Here is a 19910-nt window from a genome sequence, read left to right as displayed (position 1 = left end):
TAGCTATGTGCTTAAAGTGGGACTAGAACTCACACTCTCCCAGTTTCTAGCCTGATGTCTTAACCACCACATCAAACTGGTTCTCAAAGGTTTTGAATACACTTGTATTAAAATGGCTCAATGGTTAATGCCACACGTTTGTCAAACCCCTTGAATTAAAGCAGAAAGTCTTCACTTTGCTCACTTCTTGAGTGGTTCATTTCAAATTCAACGTGGTGGCATGCAAAGGTCAAATGCAAAAAAAAATTATCACTGTCAAAAATATACATGAATCTGACTGTATGTATATTTTCAGGTGGTTAATCTAATGTTATAGACCAGATTAGAAAAATACACAGTATTTTAAACAGTACCCTGCTATGCATTACTATTTAGTCTCTTTACATTGTTCCTTCCCTATATTGATCATGAAAACAATAAACTATTAGATTATCTAATCTCTCAGCACTAAGAACAGTTAGCTGAATATGTGCACCATATGATGAACAAAATTTTACACTTATATGCAGTAGCAGAAAATGAAGATTAAGGGTTTGAGCTAGATATTTTATCTTGCATAGCATGGTGATCTCAATTCAATTTAGCTACAAAGCATAAATAACTTAAAGGCTTGTTTATTTTCCAAAAGCAGAAAACAAATGGTTTTAATATCTGCTGGGAATGCAGTTCTTTTCAAATTGTTTGTACATCTAAGTTATAAAATAATGAAAAAAACACAATCATTTTAAAAACAATTATTTGTAAAAGCTATGTAAACATGCATGAAAAAAGTATACAGAATAACACAAAGAAATTGCTACTACTAAGTCATACAGATGTGCTAGATCAAATGCCATTAATACTACAAATGAATTATTGTTGTTTCTTCTCTTATGATGGTAAATTGTTAACTTCATCTTTAGCAAATATCACATCATTTCATTTCCTGTGAGGAAGTGTGTTCAGAGTCTTTCAATGATGTAGAAGTTTCATTTTTTTCAGATGCCATTTTGGATTTGGTTTCATCTTCCATTGGACTCAATGTAGTTGTGCTCTTAAGCTGCTCTTGATATTCATTAGGGTCATCAATATCCTCCAAGAACACCGACCCATCTTCTTTTTTGTGAGAGGCAGAAGGCATATATCTCAAATGCTCTTCCTCATCACTAATAAAGTCATCTAAAAAAGCCACTCCATCTTCTTTTTTGTGAGGAAAACGGTCCAACTGTTTAGAATCTGACCTTTCCCTTCTTATGAATAGTTCTGGCATGGTTAGCTGTTGTGCAGGCCTTACCCCAGTTGCAATCTCAGCTTCTTCTTCCTCTTCCTCATACTCATCTAAGAAAGCCACTCCATCTTCTTTTCTATGAGGAAAACGCTCCAACTGTTTAGAGTCTGACCTTTCCCTTCTCATGAATAGTTCTGGTACAGTTAGCTCTTGTGCAGGCCTTACCCCAGTTGCAATCTCAGCTTCTTCTTCCTCTTCCTCATACTCATCTAAGAAAGCCACTCCATATTCTTTTCTGTGAGGAAAACGCTCCAATTGTTTAGAGTCTGATCTTTCCCTTCTCATGAGTAGTTCTGGCACAATTAGCTCTTGTGCAGGCCTCACCCCAGTTGTAATCTCAGCTTCTTCTTCTTCTTCTTCCTCTTCCTCATACTCATCTAAGAAAGCCACTCCATCTTCTTTTCTGTGAGGAAAACGCTCCAATTGTTTAGAGTCTGATCTTTCCCTTCTTATGAATAGTTCTGGCACGGTTAGTTCTTGTGCAGGCCTTACCCCAGTTGTAATCTCAGCTTCTTCTTCATCTCCCTCATACTCACTCAAGACCACTCCATCTTCTTTTCTACAAGGTATGTGTAGGTCCTGGGTCATGGAAGTTTGACTATGAAGAGATGCTAATTCTGATTTAGTTAAGTCTTGCTTCCACTCAGCTTTATTGTCCTCTTGCTCCGGGAAAACCTTCATATATTCCACAGTACCCACAGAAATCCTTCGGTCTGACGTCACATTTTTACCAGATGTTGCATCTGACTTTAGTATGCTCTTAAAGGACTTCATGCTGAATCCTTTTGAATGGCCTGATATACTTTGTTCAGGAGATACCATAGATTTTGTGAATGAGGAAGTAATACTCTGTAAGAAAACAAATAAATGTATTATGAAAGACAGTATTAATGATGGCAGTTCAACAGCATTCTTCCATTCTCTGAACACAGGGCGTAATCCAGGGGTGAAATCTACTTACCTTCCTTACCGGTTTGGAAGTGCACGCGCACACGCACACCTTCTACGCATCCGCAAAACCTTCTGCGCATGCACAGCAGGTAAAAAAACATTACTTCCTGGTTAAAACCAGGAAGTAATGACACCTGGGCGGCGATCGCTACCGAATCGCCGAACCACAGGGAAAAATCGCTACCGGATCGGGCAATCCGGTCCAATCCAGGAACATTTCACTCCTGGCGTAATCACCTCTTCTTCCCACTAAGTAAATAAATAAGGGAAGGGAGAAAATAGGTAAGGAGGAAGTTTACACCAAACACATTTTCTCATTGTAATCTAAATTCACACTATGTATCTGAGATAAAGACAGTGTACATCTGATTTTAAAAGTCTATAATCTATTATCATGATCACTGTTCAAATTCCTTTTGAAATCTATAATTTAAATCTTCAGATTCATTGGCTATAAACCATACTTCCACATAGCCTTCAATCTCTGCTTTGGGACAATTATAAAATATAGAGAGAGTGATTTTAATTCCCAACATCCTCAATCAGCTTGTAAGAACTGTGATCCCAAACCAAAACTCAAGCCTTACTCCCTTGTAATCACTTCCTTTCCAAAAATTGTAAATATAAACATTCATTTCCTCCTCACTAATTATTGCAGCGTGAAGGCAAGCATTCCAGAGGGAGTGAGGGAAAAGGGCTGTAAGATCCAATCTTTTACTCAGCTTCCTCATGAATCAAATTTGGAGACCTTCCCAACCATTTGGAGATCTTCCCAACCATACAATCGGAGTTGTATCCTTCTGATACTGTAAGCAGGAAGGCTGAAGTAAAATCACATGCAGTAAGAGTCACATGATTCTTCATTTAGCAACTACTTTGCTTAATGACTGAGATGCTGGTCCCAACTGCGGTCACTGAACAAGAACTAAGTGTACAGTTTTTGAGGCAGATGGGAACTGAGGCTTCAACTAGACATTCAGATGCTATGGGTTCAACAGCTTTTAGTACCATATCCAATGAATTTCTGACAGGAAGAGTAATTATATCAGGCCTTCTTTATGAACATCTGATATTTTTTATCAAACTGTGTAATGTAGCCTTTTCCCAGACAAAAGGGCATAAGGTATTTCAGGGTGGGTTACTCCCTACTTCTGGCATTTATTAAAAGGGCCTTCAAGAATCTTAAAGGCAAACGCCAATGAAACTGTACTTCTTATTCTTTGCATTTGTCTAGGAACAAATAAAAATGAATAAAATGACAAAAAAGAAAAAGAAAATAACAGAATTGGGGGGAATCTCTGGAGAAATTAGCTAAGCATGTTGCTTGTGATGTAATTTTTTAAAAATAGCTGGAACCACACAAAGGGCAGGGGTTCATGCCAAACTCTAAACTCTGAGACGTTTAAATGACTCTTCGCGTAGCTGGCACATCCTGTTTGAGCAAATCACAAAGACCATGATGAAGATTTTATATTAATTTCTCTACCACCTGTCAACAGAAATGCTAATAACATGAAAGGGTCATTGTGATAAAATGTCTATCAAAGATCAGGCTGGTACAGAATTCATACTAGAGGAGGAGGAGGTGATGGTGGTGGAGGAGGAGGAGGAGGAGATGGTTAAATTTTCTTGTTTAGAAAAATAAATGTCATCAAATACTCCTTACCCCTAATGAAGGACTTGGAGATTGCCAAGGCACTATGGTATTGGTTATTACACATACAGAAGCATTAATGTAGTTTTTTGTTGACTGGACTGCTTCTCTTTGCAACCAGGGTATTAAAGCGAGTATGGCAGCTGCTGCAATATTGCAAACCCCGGTTACTACAAAGCCAATGGTATAACTGCCATACATGTCATACATTGCACCTGAAATAAAAATATGTTGTTTACTTTTGTGCTTCCTTTCCCAAAACAGAATTTTCTTTCAAATGATACTATACATTCCAGTATCAAAAAGATTTAAGTAATCACAGCACATACTTCCTGATCCAAAAAGCTAAACAGTTGGTCCTTGTTTTAACTGCTAATTGGAATTGAAAACGCCATCATTTAACAACGTAGTTTTATGTAAAAAAAAAAAAAAATGACCATATCGCTTAGCTGCAACAGTTCTTGCAAATTCCGAGTTACCAATGTTAAGTGAGAATTGTGCAGTTCATTAAGCGAGAACCTCTTATGATCACAGCTTCTGACTTCCTGCTGGCTTCCCCACTGACTTTGTGAGAAACCAGCAACAGAAATTCTTATTACGTGACTGCAGGACACTGCAATGGTTGTAGGTACAAAGTCCTGTTGTAACTACCACTTGTTCAGTGCTGTCATAAGTTCAAATGGTTGCTAAATAAGTGGTCATTAAACAATGAGTACCTATATAGGCATACGTAGAAAAGAAAGAGGAAAGTCGCTAGTGACTAATGGGCCCAGATAGGTTCCAAAGGGAATGAGAGTTGTCCCTGCTATTGTGCTACAAAGCTCTGGTTGCCACTTGGAATAAGGGGATATATGAAGCTTAGGATCAGATTGTACCCATGTGACTTCTTCCCTTTCAGGGATCGTGGCACTGTATAGAGGAGTTGAGAGAGATGAAGCAAGACAAAAGACATCTAAAGTTTTGCTGGCACTCAATGAGGGATGAATTCAAACCTGGGCTAGAAATGCCATTAAGATCTAGTGGTGGTACCGTATTTTTTGGAGTATAAGATGCACCTTTCCCCCCCCTAAAAGGAGGTGAAAATGTAGGTGCGTCTTATACACTGAATGTAGCCCCGCCCACCCACTCCCCACCCTTTGGCCTCTGCCTCCCAGCAGTTACCTCCTTGCAGCAAACAGCAAGAAGAAACAGCTCCTTTCAGCTTCAGCACAGCCTAATTAGCACAGGTTGATTGGATCTGCCTCCCAACTCTCAGCTGATTTGCTCTCAGCTGTTTTGCGTGGGCCTCTTGCTGCTTGCTGCAAGGAGGTAAATTGCTGGAGCAGTTTTTTTTTCCCCTTGTGCTAATCAAGCTATGCTGAAAACGAAAATGAAAGTAAAGTAAAGGCTGCTTGCTGTTTGCTGCAAGGAGGCAAAATTGCTGGGAGGCAGAGGCAGATTTCTTTTTCTTGTTTTCCTCACCAAAAAAGGTAGATGTGTCTTATAGTCCAGTGCGTCTTATACTCTGAAAAATATGGTAAGTGTGGCAAAGCATTGTTAATTCTCTGTTCTTATTGTGTCTGCAGATAACTGTCCTGCTACTCTGTTCTGGGTGGCATGAGTCCTCCCAGGCTCCTGAGTGGCTAAGAGGGGCTCAGAGAACCTCTTGCAGGAGCAATGAGGAGGAATTTCCTCAGCCATCTGTCAGACAAAGTTGCTCGGATTCATTCTCAAGTGGACACTGGCCTTGTTGCAGGACCAGTGGAAATACCTAGGAAGGAATATTGCCATTATCTGAACAGTTATGAACCTGTCTGATCGGAGGAGACAGACAGGGTCTTTGGGGCTGTAAGCTCAGCCACCTGTTCTTTAGATCCATGTCCCTCGTTGCTGATTAAACTGGTTCAGGGGACCATGTGAGTAGGTTCTAGTGATGGTCAATTTGCCTCACCCCCTCCTCAAGAAGCCAGGCAAGCGTGAGAGGGGATCATGCATCCATCCTTGCCCTATTTGACCTCTCTGCAGTTTTTGATACCATTGACCATGGAGTCTTTCTGGATTGACTTCGATTGGGAGTGGGTGATAAGAGTGCTGTTCTAGTTCACTTCCTTTCTCCAGGGCTGATTCCAGGTGATGGCAGTTGAGGAGGAGAGGTCTGGTTCTTCCTCATTGTATCTGCTTGTCCTACCAAATCTGCCAGAGAAAGCAGGCTGCATGTCCCAATTATTAGGGAATTAAACTTGGGTCCCAGAAGACCGGCTGTCTTTGGTGTGGCACTCCCATTATGAGATCTTCTACCCCCAGAAGTGAGGCTAGGTCCATCCCTTTCAATATTCCACAAGTCCCTCAGGATCTGACTGTACCATCAGACCTGGGGGTCCTAGCGGACTGGGGAAATCCTGTGATACTATCTTACTGTGGTTCATATCATTCCCCTTGCTTGGGTGCTATTTTATTGTTTTGAAACATGACTCTTTTTAAATATTTATTGGGTTTTCTTTTTCATTCACTGCTGTATGCAGTGAGATTTGCAGGCATACAAATATAATAAGCAAATAATCAGGCAAGTCTTGGGAAGAATCAGTTCTTGGACACATCAGCAATATAGTTTTCTTTAGGCCAGTGATGGCTAACCTTTTCTGGACTGAATGCCCAAAGCCCGAAACCCCAAAATGCAATGTGCATGCCCCTGTGCATGCATGCGGGGCTGCCCGCACACACCCTGCATATTAGCACGCACTCCCCTCATGCACCCTATCCCTTGCGCATGTGCAGCAGAGACCCGAAGACCAGCTGACCTGGACTGGGGTGACGGCTTACGTGCCCACAGAGAGGGCACTACTCTGGCACGTGTGCCATAGGTTCGCCATCATGGCTCTAGGATAACAATGTTCTTTACAGACAAATCGCAGAATCACACTAACTGGTTTACCTGCAAAGGGTGGACCAAAACAGCTAATTGCGTTGACAGCCATCATAAATCCCCACGCAACAGGCATTCTCTCTGCTCCCATCAAATCAAATGTAAGGACAGGTAGGAGAACATAGTTTCCTGCATCAAAAAATCCCAAAAGGGAGCAAATGGCTACTAGAGCGCCAAAAGATGTGCAATGAGGAATAATAAAGTAGACCACACCTGAAAAATAAAACATGAAGGACATAGGTTTCAATATGAACAAAATGTATTTATTTACCCTATAATGTTAACTGAGATAGAACAACTTCATCAGGCTTTGCCATGCTAATTTCCAATATTTTAGTTCTGCTTACCAAAAATTTTGTTTCTCAAGCACAGAAAGTAGTAGTGGCGCAGAGTAGTGGCGCAGAGAGCCCTGGTGGCGCAGCAGACTAAAGCACTGTTATTAACATCAGCTGCCTGCAATTACTGCAAGTTCAAATCTCACCAGGCTCAAGGTTGACTCAGCCTTCTATCCTTTCTAAGGTAGGTAAAATGAGGACCCAGACTGTGGGGGCAATAAGCTGACTTTGTATAAATATACAAAAGTATGAAGGCTATTGCTTAACGCATTGTAAGCCACCCTGAGTCTCCGGAGAAGGGCGGCATATAAATCAAACCAAAAAAAAAAAAAAAGTAGTAGTGCGCTATCTTCCATGCTACATATTGAGGAACCTATGCATTGATTCCAAGTGCCCAGTGTCTTCTACTAGAGTAGCATAAGAAATTAGGTTCTCCCAATCTAGAACCCACCTCATGTGTCAGATTCCATTTCCCTAATTCCTACTCATCATGTTCACCAGTGACTGTGGGAACTGGAATTCAAGCCATGACAAGAATGGCCTCAAGAAGATTTGGCAACAGTGTTAACTTGCAGTTGTGTTTATATAACTCATATCTGCAAGTAGTGATACTCTAGACCTGTGTTGGTGAACCTGTGGCACGCGTGCCGGAAGTGGCACACAGAACCATTTTTCCGAGCACGTGAGCTGTCACCAAGCTCACCTGAAATTGTGTATGCGTGCGCGCCCCAGCTAGTGTTCAGGCCTCTGATGCGCATGCGTGCAATTCAGGGGACCCAACTGGTCTTCGGAGCTCTCCTGTGCATGTGTGCGAGATTGTGCATGCATGCACAGACAGTGTTAGTGCGCATGCACTGCACATGCAAAAACTGTGCGCATGCGCATATGGTGAGAATGTGCACACAGTGTGGGCTAGATGGTGCAGTTGAGCATGTAGCACGTGGGGAGGAGCCCTGCGTTACCGCGGATGGCATGCGAGCGTGCGCAGGATGCAAAGCGCGTTCCTGTTTGGCACTCGGTAAGTAAAAGGTTTGCCACCACTGCTCTAGATGTTACTAGGTCTAAAACTATAATTTCTCAGACAAAACACATTCAGAAGCTTACTGTGAAACTTACCAACAGATAATATGGATGCCTGATTAATATAAAGTCGGTCGATATTTTCACTATCACAAATTTTTCCAAACATAAGACAACTAATCATGCTGCTTACTCCAAGTCCTACCATAATGTAGGATGCTTTTTCCAAAGGAATACCCAAATCACCTGCAAGTTTCATCTGCAAAAAAAGGGACAGTGATTTTTAACTTGTCAGGTTAAAAGTACTCTGTTTGGTGAGCACTAGTCATATAATTAAGCTAATTATTTAATTAAGTATAGCCGCAAATTCAGTGATACTTGTTTAAAGGTTTATGCAAATAGTCAGCAAAAAAAATAGATGTGACTGATTGACAATTCAAACATTTCATACTCCTCTCTTGATACTTCTACCTTCATTGGTGCCTCCATAATGCATTGCCAAAAATCAAACTGAGAGGGGACTTGATTTGATCCAAATTTAGGTCCTGAGGTGATACCATGTTTTCTTCAAAAATTATTCCTCGAAAGTAATTGACGGAGTATTATTCAAGTTTTGAAAGTTATTACTACTGCAGTTGGTGTATCTGACACTACTGAAATAAATTTTCTCTTGTTCGCAGTGGCCACTTACCTATTATGTACAAAGGGCAATCTTACAGCTACTACAAATTAATCAATGTGGCCCAGATTGATGCAACCCTTCTCCGCAATTGAGTTAAGGATTAAAAGACTGGAAAAGATTGAATGTTTAGCCACATGTCTTAAAATATTTAGAATATACAGGTTTTACATATGATATAAAAATAAGCATTCTAAGCCAGAGTTCCCCAACTTTTCCGGCTTTGCAGACCAGTGGGGTGGGAGAGGAGATGGTTCCACACGAGCGGCCGGAAGCTCCATTTGTGCACATGGGCCCTCCACTCACTTAAATGGAGCATGCACATGCGCTCAGCCAGTGTTCATGCAAGTGAAGATGCGCTTGTGCACACACACACTCGCCAGCCATTACCACAGCCTGGTTGCAAACCAGGGGATCCTTGTTCCAAGCTGTAACAGAAAAGCCAATATATATATATATATATATATATATATGACAACTTACCATATGCACAAAAGGTATGTAGAATCCAAATTTTGCTAATCCAAGAGAACTGACCCATGCCTCAAAAATACGATCTTTCCATAAACCTAAATCAACTATAAAACCTCTTAGTGGCGATGTTTTAAATTTTTCAACTACACTTGGATGAGCTCTGTCTTTAAAATACAAAGTAAAAACAAGAGAAATTATTGCTGCTCTTTACAAATGCCCTAGAATACTGATGAATTTCAACAGAAAGCAATACATACAACAGTTATGTGCAACCTGCATAAATAAAAAGCGTATCACAAATGAGCAGAGGACAAATTTGTGTGATGTTTAACCAATTATTTTGATGATTGCAAAGAATGGTTTTATATACCATAAGAACCTATGCTAACATTTCTTGTTGGACACGGCTGGAGCAGGTACAGCCATTAGGGAGAATGAGTTCCTTGTACACAAAAAGATTGCTTTTATCATGAATAGGGATCACATCAGGTTTTTTTTTCTACCTGGTGCCTGCAATTTCCAAAACGCAGCCAGCATGTTGGGTGGAAATGGGTAAAAGGCATGAGGGAATGGCCTAGAAAAACATGAGGAAAAGCCAGTACCAAAGCAACCATCAAACAAGTGTGCCTTAAGTCCATTCCAAGAAACTAATTTCAGTAATCATCTCAGACACACCCCTCTCTAGTTCACACAAAGATAAAGTGAGGGCAAAATGAAACACATTGGGAGTTGCAAGAATTTTTTTACTATAGCTCTTCCAATAAAAAGTAATTTTAGACCTAAAGTATGTGGCATTGATTTCTAAGTCTAGTCTACTTGATAAGGCTGACTGGATAATGGGAGCTGCAATTTAACTCAGTTTCCCCCAGGTTAAGGAAATTTGTTGCAGATACGTGACGCAATTTCTTAGTCGCTTTTATTTGCAATTTGTATTCCTGGAAGCAAACAGCATGGGTGATTTAAGAAGTGAATTGAATTGCTTTAGTGAAGTCCTATGTCTCAAGTTCTGGGGTGTTAAACTGAAAACAGTCTTTTTTCCAAGCATGTGTTTACCCAAAATCTTAACAGGCTTTACTGAAATGAAAGGGACAGTAAACATGAATTTCAGGAATTAAACTACAGCATTTCCAGCAGAATGGATTTCTCTTCTATTATAAGGCATACTGACAGGGTCTTTCCTAATTAATATGTGACAGCTTTTCTGTTCTCCAAAGCTGCCCTATAAATTTATTAAATAAAAGAAGCAAACAGTCAAAGTGATAGGTCTCTTTATTGACAATAACTGAGCTAGTCCTTTCCAGAATTCTTATCATCTGAAAACCCAAATTGGACTGGAGACAGAATGATAAATAAGAGAGATGATAAACGTAATTTTGGAAGAATAGAAGTTACCAAAAAATCTATAGTGGAATACCTGAGATCTGGGGGGGTGGGGGGGATCAAACATGATGACTTCCTTAAATTCTAGCTATGGCCAGGCCATATGGGTCTGATCTTGCATTTATATTCAGCCTCTTGAAATAGCTTCATCCTAAATGAAATCAACCCTGACTGTCCTTTAGAAAAACAGATACTGAAGCTGAACCTCAAATACTTTGGCCACTAAATGAGAAGAGAGGACCCTGATGCTGGGAAAGACTGAAGGCAAAAGAGAAGGGGACGGCAGAGGATGAGTGTCATTGATGCAGTGAGCATGGTTAGACTCCGGGAGACAGTGGAGGACAGGAGAAGACAGAGAAGACAGGGAGGTGCGATGGTCCATGGGATCACCAAGGGTCAGACGGGATTTAGTGACTGAACAACCTGAAATAATCCCTGACAGACAAATGTCACTACAATCTTTGACCAGAATCTGAATTTAATAAATACATGATTGTGAAACCTACTTTTACTGTACACTTAAGATGTGTCAAGTTCTTATCCACTCGCATGTCCAATGAATTTATGACTTACAAGACATACATTTTCTGCTCTATTTCACATTATTGGCTGCTACATCACACCCACATCCAGATGCAGAAAAACTGAATTACTAGATATACCAGGGAAATTAAATTAAATTAAATTAAATATAGCTACCTTTTCAAAACAGTCCTAGGATGCTTTTGTAATCCATCCTTCCGAAGTCAGTAAAATGAAGACCCAGATTGTTGTGGGCAATATGCTGACTCTGTCAACTGCTTAGAGAGGCTTTTAAAGCACTGTGAAACGGTATCTAACTCTAAGTTCTATTGCTATAATTCTATATATAGTCAATGGTTATATATTATCTTATTAAAGATTTGCCCCAATTTAAATAAAATGAGAAAGGGTCAGTCTATGAAAGGGAGCTGAGATAATGTAGATAATGTAGGGTCACATTTTAATTTAAGTAATGCACCATTTCTTGTACCTCTCACATAATTTCCATTTGCTATATGACACTATCCATTGGGGCATTCAGTCTATAACCCCCATCCCAGATTGAGATCAAATTGCAAACATGGTTGCAATAGTTGTCCTAAATGTTGGATTTAATTACCTTTTATTCCCATTTTGTTACTTATTTATTGGGGGAGGGGAGGCATAGTTGTGTTTTGTCTGAGTCATTGTGTAGGGGAATTCAGAAGCCTGAAAAGAACTCTTTGTGTTATTTTGTATTATCATTTTACCCAATATGGATTCCCTTCCCCCACAGACAAAAGGAAATATTTAATTAAAAATGCCCAAAGCAGTTACATACGTTTTTGAAGAGGCTTGTATGCAAATCCAGCAAAAATACATATGGATAGAATTCCACTATACACACGCAAACTATCTCTCCATCCAAGTTTCTGAATTAGATAATACTGAAGTTTATTCTGTACGAAGGTTCCTGCAGCCCCACCAGCCATCACCAATCCAGTGGCAAATGAACGCTTTGTAGTAAAGTAAAGGCTAACCATTATCAGGCCTATCAAGAAAAAATAGTAATTTAAAGTAGTTGTTTTATATTGAAGTCCGGTCACATCTCACTCCATTTTATTTAACACAAGAAAGATATCTGGGAAAGGAGAAAGCTTATTTATTTATTTATTTTTCAGATTTCTATACCGTCTTTCTCCTTTCGGACTCAGGGCGTGAACAGCCAAAGTAAAACATTTGTACACAAAAGTTAAAATAGATTTAAAATAATTAAATAAAATTTGGCCCATAATTTAAAACATTTCAATTAAAACCAATATCAAATTTTAAAAACCCACCATAAAATCAGGACAGCCAGGCTAACTGAAAAAAATAGGTTTTAAGGGCCTGACGAAAAGTCCGGAGGTCTGGAATCACTCGTATCTCTGGGGGTAGATTGTTCCAGAGGGTAGGTGCCACCACAGAGAAGGCTCTCCCCCTGGGGGTCGCCAGCCGATATTGTCTGGCTGACGGCACCCTGAAGAGGCCCTCTCTGTGGGAGCAAACTGGCCAGTGGGAGGCAATTGGTGGCAGAAGGCGGTCCCTTAAGTACTCCGGCCCTAAGCCATGGAGTGCTTTAAAGGTAAACACCAACAACTTGAAGCGCACCCGGAAGTCCACCGGAAGCCAATGCAGCTCCCGCAGGAGAGGAGTCACATGGGAATGCCCCGCCGCTCCCATAATCCCCCGCGTGGCCGCATTCTGCACCAGTTGGAGCCTCCGGGTGCACCCCAAGGGGAGCCCCATGTAGAGAGCGTTACAATAGTCCAGACGAGAAGTGACGAGTGCTTGAGTGACCGTGCGTAGGGAGTCCCGATCCAGAAAGGGGCGCAACTGGCATATCAGGTGAACCTGATAGAAAGCCCCCCTGGCCACGGCCGTCATATGCTCTTCTAAAGACAGCCGTGCATCCAGGAGGACGCCCAAGTTGCGGGCCCTTTCCGTGGGGGCCAATGATTCACCCCCAATAACAAGCAATGGCGCCAGCTGGCTATACTGGGACACCGGCAGCCACAGCCACTCAGTCTTGGAAGGGTTGAGTCGAAGCCTATTTCTCCCCATCCAGACCCGCACGGCCTCCAGGCACTAGGACATCACTTCCAAGGCATCGTTGGAATAGTCTGGGGTGGAGATGTACAGCTGAGTATCATCAGTGTACTGATGGAACTCCACCCCAAAACCACGGATGATCTCACCCAGCGGCTTCACATAAATGTTGAACAGGAGGGGCGTTCTGTCCAACTGGAGGAAATATCCAGACCACCCTTCTTATGTTGGAAGAAATATCCTTCTAGGTTCTGCTCCAAGTGGGGAAAAAGACACTGGAAACATGGAGACTGCTTGGAAAGATGGTTTAATGGTGGACAGGATCACATGGCTTGAGTTCCTGAACAGAAAAGGGGCAGATACAGTGAGTCTCCGGGTTTTATGCTCTCTCTGGCTTTGAACTTCCTGGGGCCCAGAAAGAGTATCCTGATTGGTTGTTAGACTTCCAGGGAGTGGGGGTCTTAGCTAGCCCTGCTGGTTGATGTAATCTTCCCAGGTGTCATGTGGTGAGTTTCTGACCTAGATGGGTCCCATTGTCTTGCAGATGAGGTCCATTGACAAAGATTGAGTTTCTGCTTCTGGCCCATTAACAAAGGGTGTGGGGGCAGGAAGGTGGGAGCTGCTTTGTCTTTAAAACATGCTTCTCCATTTCTCATCCAGGAAAACATAATATTCTGCCTCTTTAATATTTCCCAAAATATTTCATTCTTCTAGGAAAGGGATGGGTGCTAACTTCCTACACTTACACATACGGCCATTGCTTTTCATTGGACCCAATTAAAAACCATGCTACTATTTACAGTCAATAAGGCTTGCTCTCAGTTGCATGTATGCTGAGGTCATTTGCAAACCAAACTAATTTTAAATCTGATGAATGAAATAACTGGGATTTACTCCCTTAGTGATGGGCAGGATGACATTTTGTAAGTATGCAAGGTTTGGTGGGCCATTTCCTAGCCTTTCAAATTCAGTTAGAAATCTTTCCAGAAGTCTAGAGAATTTCTCAATTAGCCCCCACCCCCATCCACCCCCAGTGTAACTTAAGGCAAATACCAATGGACTGAAAAGGACTAAAACAGGCATGTTAAATTTATCAGATTTAACAGACCTACTATATTTATTTTGACTTTTAAGAAATCAAATTAAATTCAGGCATTTTGCACCCTTCTCTAACAATATGATGGAAACAGCATTCTGGATAGAAAATAACCCAGGAGTAGAATTTCCTAAAGTCTAGTTTAGATTATGGCTGCTCAGCATTCCTTGGAATAAGAGCCAAATTAGCTCTGACTGGCAGGCTGGATACTAGATGAGATATGTATGATACCTTGTTCTATATATGTACTGTTATCAGTTACATCTTTCAAAATAAAGATAGCGCAGTTATTATTTTTTCATGAAAAGTGCTATATGACATTATTTTTCTGCCACAGAAGCAAAGCAAAGCAAAGCAAAGCAAAGCAAAGCAAAGCAAAGCAAAGCAAAGCAAAGCAAAGCAAAGCAAAGCAAAGCAAAGCAAAGCAAAGCAAAGCAAAGCAAAGCAAAGCAAAGCAAAGCAAAGCAAAGCAAAGCAAAGCAAAGCAAAGCAAAAATATGTTTTCAAAAGCAGAAGAAATGTGTGACAAAATTTGATTTTAACGTAAAGTGTTACCTGGAGTGTAAGCCAGACTTGATCCCACACCAACAATGATTCCATGAGTGAAAAACAGCATTGGTAATTTCTGAGTATATGATGACCACACTAGACCACCTATGGTCACTAGATTTCCAATTATCGCCACTTTTATAGCTCCATACTTCACCAGAAGTTTTCCAGAAACAGGACCAAAAATCATAATGAAAGCATAGCTGACAGATCCAATCCAAGCTTAAAAAGACAAATGTATTTAATTAAACATATAAAAAAAATAGTAATATCAAATCACTTGTTTTACTCAGGGATGAAATCTAAAATTTGTTACTACTGGTTCTGTGGGCATGGCTTGGGGGGGAGTAATGTGACTGGGGGGGCGTGGCCAACTTTTTTTTTTACTTTTAAAAGCATTTTTTCTACAACCTTAAGAGGTTGCAGAAAAAAATGCTTTTAGAAGCCTCTGACGATCAGGCAAGTCAGCTGGGATTGCTAGAGGCTTTTAAAGGCATTTTTCCCCTATAACCTCTTCGGCTGAAGAGGTTGCAGAAAAAAATGCTTTGAAAAGCCTTTGATGATCAGGGAAGTCAGCTGGGATCGCCAGAGGCTTTTAAAGGCATTTTTTTCCCTACAATCTCTTCGGCCGAAGGGGTTGCAAAAAAATGCTTTGAAAAGCCTCTGACGATCCCAGCTGAGCCGCGCGATCATCAGAGGCTTTTTTTTTACTTTTAAAAGCATTTTTTTGGCCAAAGAGGTTGTAGAAAAAATGCTTTTAAAAGTAAAAAAACAGCCTCTGATGATTGCGCGGCTCAGCTGGGCATGGGGGGGAGGGATTTTTGCTACCAGTTCTCCGAACCACCTGCTGCCATCGCTACCGGATCGGGCGATCCGGTCAGAACTGGGAGCATTTCACCCCTGGTTTTACTGATGTAAATGACTCCAATTCTTGTGGTTTTCAAGAGCACTGACATATAGTTTAAACCATTTGCTTACAGACTGTTAAGCAAAGTATATTTGTAAACAAAACTGTAGTACAATATATCAAAGCTATGCTGGAAATCTTAATGTAACAATGACCTACCTATCTGCGAGTTACTTGATTTAAAAGTGTCAAGAAGGGGCAGCATGTAAACACCAAAGGCGCTATGAAATCCACTGACAAGCAAGCAGTGAGTAGCAGCAGCTAAGACTACAACCCAGCCCCAACCCCCATTCGGAGGGGGATGTAAAAAAGAGATATCTGTCTTGATCTCATCCAAAGTACATGTTCTTGTTAATCTCCGTTTATTGATCATAGCGCGAAATTTTTTTAAGGTAGGCATGACTGGGAACAAAGAATTGTAGAGACAAAAAAAAGTATCATTAATTTCTCAAATAGAAAAGATTCAGCACACCTGTCCAATAATCAGAATTTTCTTACTAAAGCAGGATGCATATAAAAGTGGTGCTTGCATTACGACCATGTCAACAACCGTTCAAACTTGTGACAATGCTCAACAGGAGGCACTTATGATTGGTCTGCAGAGTTCCAGCCATCACAGCGTCTCCGCAGTTACACGATTGAGATCTGGGTTCTTGGCACTTGGTTTGCAATTGCAATGTTGCAGCAGCTGCTATCGTGCGAGTGCAATTTCCAAAGTTTCCTGCCGACTTTCCAGTAGGAAAGTAAATGGGGAAGCGAGCAGGAAGTTGGAATTCACTGTCATATAAGATCTGTGTTTAATGATCCACCTCATGGTTTCTTAATGATGACAATTGGATTGCCATCCCTAAACAGCACAGTCACATGAAAATGCATAACTGCATTGCTTACCAATGGCAATTTCCAGTCCCAATTGTCTTCATAACCTGAAAAACTATCTGCACTGCCCGCTGGCAAAGCTGACTTAACTATTTATTTACAACTTTTCGTAAGTTATCTAAAAGATGTTACATATACTTCTAAATATTTTGTATACATATACTCAATAAAAAATAGAGTTATTGTGTTAGTATATCAAGGCACTTACCTGATTCAGCTTATTTACAGAAAAAAATATTTAACTTTATTATATATAGAATATCTGTTCAAAGTGGAAAAATACAGAGATTATGAAATCATTCTAGCACAAATATCGGTTCCTCCTTTTTCTTAAAATTATTTTTGCTTAAAAGCAGATATATTAATTTATTGAGGGAATAGATTTGATTAAAACCACACAAACACATTCATTATCATGTTCTCTTATAATTTAGAAAGATGCAGTAATAATTTTATGCTCATTTAAAGTGGAAAAAGTATGGCTGTGCAGGCTTCTGAAAAAAAGAAATGCTCTAGATCAGAATATGTCAAGGTTTAAAGGGGCACTAATGCAGCATTGGTTTGCAAGTCCTTAAAACAGCTACACTTTATTCTGTAATCATACAGCTGTTGCACAAAAATGCATTTAATTTGAAAAAGTGCAGAGTTGCTGCCTTGGCACCTTGCTTCTCTTTTAATCAAAAATCTGCATAGTATTTTTAAAAGAAATATTGTAGCAATTTATTGTTTATTTAAAACCAAAATGGGCAACCATCTGAACATAAACTACGTTTAACCTGTGGTCTAATTTTGTACAACCCCCAACATGTGTTATCTTCTTTTCTCTCCCTTTCCAGGTGATTCATGGAAAACAAAGAGTATCAGCAGCTTGAAACTAGGATGCCTGTCCAGATTGTGATTCTTATATTGTCCAGTTTCATGTCCTGCACAGCTTAGTCTTTCCAAAGAGGTGTTCAAACTCTTTTGTCTACCCAATTTCTCACCCACACATAAAATATCCATAATTTCAGGCATGTTTCTGTACAAGCCTGCAAGCAATCATTATTACTAAAAAGCAAATTGTCCTACAACCATTACACCAAAAATTAGCATTCAAGTGTTTTTGAATATTCCAACTGCAGTCGAACAATAAAATCAGTCACATCCTCTGATTTAAAACATAGAAAAGGGTTGGAAGGGATCTTCTAGTCCAACCTCCTTTTCAAGGCAGAACTTAATTTACCTAATGAACACATTTTGTAGATGCTCAAAAGCATCTTGGTTCAGTTTTCTGAATATGCTACCAATTTAAAGGTATCATGTAAATAACCAACTGAACCAACTTCTTCCCATTTCTAACCAAAGTATAGGACTATCCAATAATCTTTAACAATGTTAACAATCCAAAAGGCAACTGGACTTTAGTTTTTCGTATCTCATCCAAGAGGCTTCTTCAGTTCTGACCATGGATGAGAAGCCAAAGATCTTCAAGGAAAAAACAAAATGCAGTTGCCTTTTGAAAAAGCACCTTTGGGACAACCAATGACCTGGATGGCTGAGAATCTCCCAAGCACTTAAGTGTTAGCAACAGGATTTCTTAAATAACACATGTTTAAATAATGCCAAAAGCTCTGTGGCTAATCAGTTTCAAGTTGAGTTTCTCAATAAATATGCTTCAGAATTAATCCAGTGTCTGTATGTAATACAAAGTCCAATTCAGGCCATCCCGTTCCTGTTCCCATATACCTATTGTGTGCCTATCTTAATACCTCTTCCTTTACGTGATACCCTACGATAATGCCACCGCTATTCTCCTTCTCTTGAGCTATTCCGTATCCCTCCTTGTCCCAACAGTTAGCCTAGACAACGGTGGGTCGCCCCGTTATTATGGGATGCAGCCCTCCAGCGCCTTCTCTGCGAAGCTCCGGTCTCCCACCGCCCACATTTACACTCCCTTCTCCTAGCCCAGCCTCCAAATCCCACAGCGAAGGACGCTGACTCAGAGAAAGATCACGCTTCCAGTTTTCCAAAGGAAAGCGAAAGCTTTGTGACGTATGACGTCGAGCCCTCCGTTAGAACGCTCGCTTAAAGGGGTGGGGGAAAGGGGTGGGTGGCAGGAGATCGTCGAATTTAAGCCGCGCCTCAGTTCCATAGCGGAGGCAGCAGGAATAGAGCGGGAAACTGTGAAAGGAGGGGCGGGGCTTCTCCCGGACTTGTGGCCACAATAGAGGAAGACCCGAGGGCGCCGGTTTTCGTTCTGAGTTCAAAGAGGACGGGCGTTCCAAAGCGCTGAAATGGAAGCGAAAAAGCGACCACCGTCTATATCACAGGTCTTCAAACTTGGCAGCTTTAAGACTTGTGGACTTGAACTCCCAGAATTCTTCAGCCAGCATAGCAATAGCATAGCATAGCTCCAGCATAGCATAGCTGGCTGGAGAATTCTGGGAATTGAAGTCCGCAAGTCTTAAAGCTGCCAAGTTTGAAGACCTCTGGTCTATATGGAGCTTCTCAGTCATCCATGTCATGGTTGTCCCAAAGATTTTTTTTTCAAGAGGCAACTGGACTTTCTGAGGGGTTTTTTTTCCTCTTTTCTTTGAAGACATTTCGCTTCACATCCAAGAAATGAGCCGAAGAAGCTTCCTGGATGAGAAGCAAAACTTCTTCAAAGAAAACAACAACAACAACCAGAAAGTCCAGTTGCCTCTTGAAAAACTCCTTTGGGAAAAGCGACCACTGTTCCCCAACAAGGCTGATTTTGTGGAGACAGCTTATATTCACTAGCTTGGCCTCGGTGGCATTCAGGCGTAAAAGTCTGTCGGAATGGCGAAACAACCGTGAATGAGAAGTAGCGGGCAGTTTTGAAAGCTGCCTTTCAATGTTGAGCCAGAGCGAAATTGCAAGCTCGGAGTGAACTCGGTTATAAAATCCATCTTTCCAGGAGGTGCTGCTGCTGCTGCTACCCTATCGAGCCTGAAAGCGGTCTGGTCCTGTGGAGCAGAATTGATGTGGTGGCGCAGTGGTTAGAATGCAATACTGCAAGCTACTTCTGCTGATTGCCGGCTGCCAGTTTGGCAGTTTGATTCTGACCGGCTCAAGGTTGACTCAGCCTTCCATCCTTCCGAGGTCAGTAAAATGAGGACCCAGATTGTTGGGGGCAATATGCTGACACTCTAAACTGCTTAGAGAGGGCTGTAAAGCGCTGTATATAAGTCTAAATGCTATTGCTATTATTAAACTGGTACCCAGACT

General features: G+C 40.9%; 1 protein-coding gene across 1 annotated transcript; it reads right to left on the bottom strand.

Annotated features, from left to right (window-relative positions):
- Positions 1-600: 600 nt before the first annotated feature.
- LOC117672055 (uncharacterized) lies at positions 601-18735 on the bottom strand. The gene is made up of 8 exons (XM_034428473.3): positions 15963-18735; positions 14903-15118; positions 12005-12214; positions 9292-9446; positions 8226-8388; positions 6784-6987; positions 3885-4087; positions 601-2116 (listed from the first exon to the last, which is right to left on the bottom strand). The coding sequence occupies exons 1-8, from the start codon at positions 16201-16203 to the stop codon at positions 914-916; spliced, it is 2595 nt and encodes an 864-aa protein (XP_034284364.1). The 5' UTR covers positions 16204-18735; the 3' UTR covers positions 601-913.
- Positions 18736-19910: the final 1175 nt, after the last annotated feature.

Source organism: Pantherophis guttatus, chromosome 1, assembly GCF_059756535.1.
Source record: "Pantherophis guttatus breed Tessera chromosome 1, ASM5975653v1, whole genome shotgun sequence".
In the NCBI taxonomy this organism is placed as follows: Eukaryota; Metazoa; Chordata; class Lepidosauria; order Squamata; family Colubridae; genus Pantherophis; species Pantherophis guttatus.
The sequence above is the reverse complement of the archived record's forward strand: the minus strand, read 5'-3'. Positions and strand labels throughout refer to the sequence as shown.